The sequence below is a fragment of the Corvus moneduloides genome, chromosome 29, assembly GCF_009650955.1.
Source record: "Corvus moneduloides isolate bCorMon1 chromosome 29, bCorMon1.pri, whole genome shotgun sequence".
Taxonomy (NCBI): Eukaryota; Metazoa; Chordata; class Aves; order Passeriformes; family Corvidae; genus Corvus; species Corvus moneduloides.
This window is the reverse complement of record NC_045504.1, coordinates 1,843,010-1,849,309: the sequence shown is the minus strand read 5'-3', so window position 1 is coordinate 1,849,309 and position 6,300 is coordinate 1,843,010. Positions and strand designations below refer to the sequence as shown.

At 61.8% G+C, this 6,300-nt stretch overlaps 1 protein-coding gene across 1 annotated transcript; it reads left to right on the top strand.

The window, feature by feature from the left end:
• Positions 1–41: 41 nt before the first annotated feature.
• Positions 42–6,021, top strand: PFDN2 (prefoldin subunit 2). Its single transcript, XM_032093309.1, has 4 exons — positions 42–132; positions 3,566–3,654; positions 4,866–4,989; positions 5,758–6,021. The coding sequence occupies exons 1-4, from the start codon at positions 70–72 to the stop codon at positions 5,938–5,940; spliced, it is 459 nt and encodes a 152-aa protein (XP_031949200.1). The 5' UTR covers positions 42–69; the 3' UTR covers positions 5,941–6,021.
• The last annotated feature ends 279 nt before the right edge of the window (positions 6,022–6,300 follow it).

Genomic DNA, 6,300 nt, shown 5'->3' with positions numbered 1-6,300 from the left:
GATGGCGGCCGGAAGTGGCGGCTCCATTTCCGGTGCGGGAGCGGAAAAGGCGGGACGGGGCGGGAAAAGATGGCGGAGCCGGGGAAGGGGCGAGGGGCGGCCCCGGCGGGGAAGGGGCTGAGCGCCGAGCAGGTCAGGGGGGAAAAGGGAGTTGGGGAAGGGGTTTGGAATGGGGAGGGGTCCCCGGGAGGTGCTGGAGGGGTTGGGGTTGTGGGGGGGAATTGGAGAGGGGGCTTGGGTCTGGGCGTGAGGGGAAGGTGGGGGATGAGGGAGGGGCTGTGGGGTGGGGAGGGGTCTGTGGGACCGGGGAGGGGTCTGTGATAATGGGGAAGGGTCTGTGGGGCCGGGGAGGGGTCTGTGGGGCGGAGAAGGGTCTGTGGGGCCGGGAGGGGTCTGTGGGGTGGGGAAGGCTCTGTGGGGGTGGGGAGGGGTCTATGGGGTGGGGAGGGGTCTGTGGGGCCGGGGAGGGGTCTGTGGGGCCGGGGAGGGGTCTGTGGGATGGGGAGGGGTCTGTGGGGTGGGGAGGGGTCTGTGGGGCCGGGAAGGGGTCTGTGGGGCGGGGAAGGGGATTGTGATAACGGGAAGGGATTTATGATAACGGGGAGGGGTCTGTGGGGTGGGGAGGGGTCTGTGGGGTGGGGAAGGGTCTGTGGGGCCGGGGAGGGGTCTGTGGGGTGGGGAGGGGTCTGTGGGGCCGGGAAGGGTCTGTGGGGTGGGGAGGGGTCTGTGATAATGGGGAGGGGTCTGTGGGGCTGGGAGGGGTCTGTGGGGTGGGGAAGGGTCTGTGGGGTGGGGAGGGGTCTGTGGGGTGGGGAGGGGTCTGTGGGGCCGGGGAGGGGTCTGTGGGGTGGGGAGGGGTCTGTGGGGCCGGGGAGGGGTCTGTGGGGCGGGGAGGGGTCTGTGGGGCGGGGAAGGGGTCTGTGGGGCCGGGGAGGGGTCTGTGGGGTGGGGAGGGGTCTGTGGGGCGGGGAAGGGGTCTGTGGGGCGGGGAGGGGTCTGTGGGGCGGGGAAGGGGATTGTGATAACGGGAAGGGATTTGTGATAACGGGGAGGGGTCTGTGGGGTGGGGAGGGGTCTGTGGGGTGGGGAGGGGTCTGTGGGGTGGGGAAGGGTCTGTGATTATGGGGAGGGGTCCCTGATAACGGGGAGGGGTCCCTGATATCGGGAGAGAGGGGGATCGGCTCTCTGGGATGGCGAAGGGGGATCCTGGGGTGGGGTTGAGGGGATTCTGTCCCTCGAGGCTTCCCCCTCATCCCTGAGGGTCTCGCTGTGCCCTCAGTGCTCTGCTAGCCCCATCCCGGCTCTGCTAGCCCATCCCCGAGTTTCCCAGCCCCATCCCGGCTCTGCTAGCCCATCCCCGAGTTTCCCAGCCCCATCCCGGCTCTGCTAGCCCATCCCCGAGTTTCCCAGTCCCATCCCGGCTCTGCTAGCCCATCCCCGAGTTTCCCAGCCCCATCCCAGCTCTGGTAGCCCATCCCCGAGTTTCCCAGCCCCATCCTGGCTCTGGTAGCCCGATCCTGGCTCTGCTAGCCCCATCCCGGCTCCGCTAGCCCATCCCCGAGTTTCCCAGCCCCATCCCGGCTCTGGTAGCCCATCCTCGAGTTTCCCAGCCCCATCCCGGCTCTGGTAGCCCTATCCCTTCTCCGGTAGCCCCATCCCGGCTCTGCTAGCCCATCCTTGAGTTTCCCAGCCCCATCCCGGCTCTGGTAGCCCATCCCCGAGTTTCCCAGTCCCATCCCGGCTCTGGTAGCCCATCCTCGAGTTTCCCAGCCCCATCCTGGCTCTGCTAGCCCCATCCTGGCTCTGCTAGCCCCATCCCGGCTCTGCTAGCCCATCCCCAAGTTTCCCAGCCCCATCCCGGCTCTAGAAGCCCAATCCCTTCTCTGGTAGCCCATCCTCGAGTTTCCCAGCCCCATCCCGGCTCTGCTAGCCCATCCCCAAGTTTCCCAGCCCCATCCCGGCTCTAGAAGCCCAATCCCTTCTCTGGTAGCCCATCCCCGAGTTTCCCAGCCCCGTCCCGGCTGTGGTAGCCCCATCCCGGCTGTGGTAGCCCCATCCCGGCTGTGGTAGCCCCATCCCTTCTCTGGTAGCCCATCCTTGAGTTTCCCAGCCCCATCCCGCCTTTGGCAGCCCCATCCCAGTTCTGGTAGCCCAATTCCTTCTCTGGTAGCCCATCCTCAAGTTTCCCAGTCCCATCCCGGCTCTGGTAGCCCATCCCAGCTCTGGTAGCCCATCCTCGAGTTTTCCAGCCCCATCCTGGCTCTGCTAGCCCCATCCTGGCTCTGCTAGCCCCATCCCTTCTCTGGTAGCCCATCCCTGAGTTTCCCAGCCCCATCCCAGCTCCGGTAGCCCCATCCCGGCTCTGGTAGCCCCATCCCTTCTCTGGTAGCCCAATCCCTTCTCTGGCAGCCCATCCTTGAGTTTCCCAGCCCCATGCCGGCTCTGGTAGCCCCATATCAGCTCTGGTAGCCCATCCTGGCTCTGGTAGCCCATCCTCGAGTTTCCCAGCCCCATCCTGGCTCTGCTAGCCCCATCCTGGCTCTGCTAGTCCCATCCCGGCTCTGCTAGCCCATCCCCAAGTTTCCCAGCCCCATCCCGGCTCTAGAAGCCCAATCCCTTCTCTGGTAGCCCATCCCCGAGTTTCCCAGCCCCGTCCCGGCTCTGGTAGCCCCATCCCGGCTCTGGTAGCCCATCCTCGAGTTTCCCAGCCCCATCCCGGCTGTGGTAGCCCAATCCCTTCTCTGGTAGCCCATCCCCGAGTTTCCCAGCCCCATCCCTTCTCCGGTAGCCCCATCCCGGCTGTGGTAGCCCCATCCCGGCTCTGGTAGCCCCATCCCGGCTCTGGTAGCCCATCCCCGAGTTTCCCAGCCCCATCCCGGCTCTGGTAGCCCCATCCCAGTTCTGGTAGCCTCATCCCTTCTCTGGTAGCCCCATCCCAGTTCTGGTAGCCCAATCCCTTCTCTGGTAGCCCATCCCCGAGTTTCCCAGCCCCATCCCTTCTCCGGTAGCCCCATCCCGGCTCTAGAAGCCCAATCCCTTCTCTGGTAGCCCATCCTTGAGTTTCCCAGCCCCATCCCGCCTTTGGCAGCCCCATCCCAGTTCTGGTAGCCCCATCCCGGCTCTGGTAGCCCATCCCCGAGTTTCCCAGCCCCATCCCGGCTCTGGTAGCCCATCCCCGAGTTTCCCAGCCCCATCCCGGCTCTGGTAGCCCATCCCCGAGTTTCCCAGCCCCATCCTGGCTCTGGTAGCCCCATCCCAGTTCTGGTAGCCCCATCCCGGCTCTGGTAGCCCATCCCCGAGTTTCCCAGCCCCATCCCGGCTCTGGTAGCCCATCCCCGAGTTTCCCAGCCCCATCCCGGCTCTGGTAGCCCATCCCCGAGTTTCCCAGCCCCATCCCGGCTCTGGTAGCCCATCCCCGAGTTTCCCAGCCCCATCCTGGCTCTGGTAGCCCCATCCCAGTTCTGGTAGCCTCATCCCTTCTGTGGTAGCCCCATCCCAGTTCTGGTAGCCCAATCCCTTCTCTGGTAGCCCCATCCCTTGTCTGGTAGCCCATCCCGTCCCGCAGGTCGTGTCCCGCTTCAATCGGCTCCGGCAGGACCAGCGCGGTTTGGCCTCCAAAGCGGCCGAGCTGGAGCTGGAGCTCAACGAGCACAGGTGGGACTGGGGGGATTTGGGGTGAATTGGGAGGGTTTGGGGAGGGTTTGGGGGGGATTTGGGGGGACGGGAGAGGATTTGGGGGATTTAAAGGGGTTTGGGGAGGATTTGGGGTGGGTTTAGGGAGGGTTTGGGGTGGATTTGGGGTGGATTTGGGGTGGATTTGGGGAGGGTTTGGGGTGGATTTGGGGTGGATTTGGGGAGGGTTTGGGGTGGATTTGGGGGGATTTGGGGTGGGGTTTGGGGTGGATTTGGAGGATTTAGGGTGGATTTGGGGAGGGTTTGGGGTGGATTTGGGCAGGATTTGGGGGGATTTGGTGAGGATTTGCAATGGATTTGGGGTGGGTTTGGGGGATTTGGGGAGGATTTAGGGTGGGTTTGGGATGGATTTGGGGGGATTTGGGGTGGATTTGGGGTGGATTTGGGGTGGGTTTGGGGTGGGTTTGGGGAAGGGGGTGGATTTGGGGTGGATTTGGGCAGGATTTGGGGAGATTTGGGGTGGATTTGGGGTGGATTTGGGCAGGATTTGGGGGGATTTGGGGTGGATTTGGGCAGGATTTGGGGTTGATTTGGTGAGGATTTGGGGTGGGTTTGGGGGGATTTGGGGAGGGTTTGGGATGGATTTGGGTGGGTTTGGGGGGATTTGGGGTGGATTTGGGGTTGGTTTGGGATGGATTTGGGATGGATTTGGGGTGGATTTGGGGTTGGTTTGGGATGGATTTGGGATGGATTTGGGGTGGATTTGGGGTGGATTTGGGGTTGGTTTGGGGTTGGTTTGGGATGGATTTGGGGTGGATTTGGGGTTGGTTTGGGATGGATTTGGGATGGATTTGGGGTGGATTTGGGGTGGATTTGGGGTGGATTTGGGGTTGGTTTGGGATGGATTTGGGGTGGATTTGGGGTTGGTTTGGGGTTGGTTTGGGATGGATTTGGGGTGGATTTGGGGTTGGTTTGGGATGGATTTGGGATGGATTTGGGGTGGATTTGGGGTGGATTTGGGGTTGGTTTGGGATGGATTTGGGGTGGATTTGGGGTTGGTTTGGGATGGATTTGGGATGGATTTGGGGTGGATTTGGGGTTGGTTTGGGATGGATTTGGGGTGGATTTGGGGTTGGTTTGGGATGGATTTGGGATGGATTTGGGGTGGATTTGGGGTTGGTTTGGGATGGATTTGGGGTGGATTTGGGGGATCCTGATGCCGCTTTTCCCAGCCTGGTGATCGAGACGCTGCGGGAAGTGGATCCCACCCGGAAGTGCTTCCGCATGGTCGGGGGGGTGCTGGTGGAGAGGACGGTCAAGGAGGTGCTGCCCGCACTGGAGAGCAACAAGGAGCAGGTCTGGGCTGCTGGGGGGTCCCAAATGCCACTGGGGGATCCCAAATGCCACTGGGAGATCACAGAATGCACTGGGATCCCTTAAAAATGCACTGGGATCCCTTAAAAATGCACTGGGATCCTCTAAAAATGCACTGGGATGCTCTAAAAATGCACTGGGAGATCCTAAAAATGCACTGGGATCCCTTAAAAATGCACTGGGATCCCCTAAAAATGCACCAGGATCCCTTAAAAATGCACTGGGATCCCTTAAAAATGCACCGGGATCCCCAAAAAATGCACTGGGAGATCCTCAAAACGCACTGGGAGATCCCAAAACACACCGGGATCCCCTAAAAATCCACTGGAATCCCCCATTTCCCCCTTTTTCCCCCATTTCCCCCATTCCCAAGCTGGCCCAGCCCCGTTTTTCCCAATTTTCCCCTTTTTTCTCCCCAGATCTCCAAGCTCATCGAGCCCCTTTTTCCCCCATTTTTCCCCCATTTTCCCCCCATTTTTCCCCCATTTCCCCCCATTTTCCCCCATTTCCCCCCATTTTTCCCCCATTTTTCCCCCATTTTTCCCCCATTTTTCCCCCATTTTTCCCCCATTTTTCCCCCATTTTTCCCCCATTTTTCCCCCATTTTTCCCCCATTTTTCCCCCATTTTTCCCCCATTCCCAAGCTGACCTAGCCCCGTTTTTCCCCATTTCCCCCATTTCCCCCCATTTTCCCCCATTCCCAAGCTGACCCAGCTCCGTTTTTCCCAATTTCCCCTTTTTTCCCCCCAGATTTCCAAGCTCATCGAGGCTCTGGCGCAGCAGCTCCAGGCCAAGGGCCGCGAGCTGACGGAATTCCGGGAGCGCCACAACATCCGCCTGGTGGGCGAGGACGACCCCAAAGCCGCCCCCTCCCCCCGCGACGCCCCCGAGGGGGGTCCCAAGGGGGGCTCCGCGGGGGTCTTGGTGTCCTGACACCCCCCCCTCACATTCCCAAAGGGATTTGGGGTCCTTCCGGGTGGGTTTTGGGGAAATAAATGGGAATTTGGGACAATTCGCGGGGGTTGGTTTGTGTGGGGAAAGGAGGGGGGGGGGGGAAGGGTTTGGGGTGGGTGAGGGAGGGTGAAATGGGGGGACCCCAAAATGTGAGTGGGGGGACCCCAAAATGGGGGTGGAGTGTCAAGGGGGGACCCAAAATCTGAGAGTGGGGAGAGCCCAAAATGTGGGAGCTGGGGGACCCCGAATTGGGGAGGGGGACCCCAAAAATGGGAGTGGGGGGACCCCAAAATGTGGGAGCTGGGGGACCCCGAATTGGGGAGGGGGACCCCAAAATGT

Coding starts and splice junctions, on each gene's coding strand:
- PFDN2 (XM_032093309.1), top strand. CDS start 70: ATGGCGGAGCCGGGGAAGGGGCGAGGGGCGGCCCCGGCGGGGAAGGGG. Junction 133..3,565: donor AGGGGCTGAGCGCCGAGCAG/GTCAGGGGGGAA, acceptor CCCGTCCCGCAG/GTCGTGTCCCGCTTCAATCG. Junction 4,990..5,757: donor TGGAGAGCAACAAGGAGCAG/GTCTGGGCTGCT, acceptor TTTTCCCCCCAG/ATTTCCAAGCTCATCGAGGC.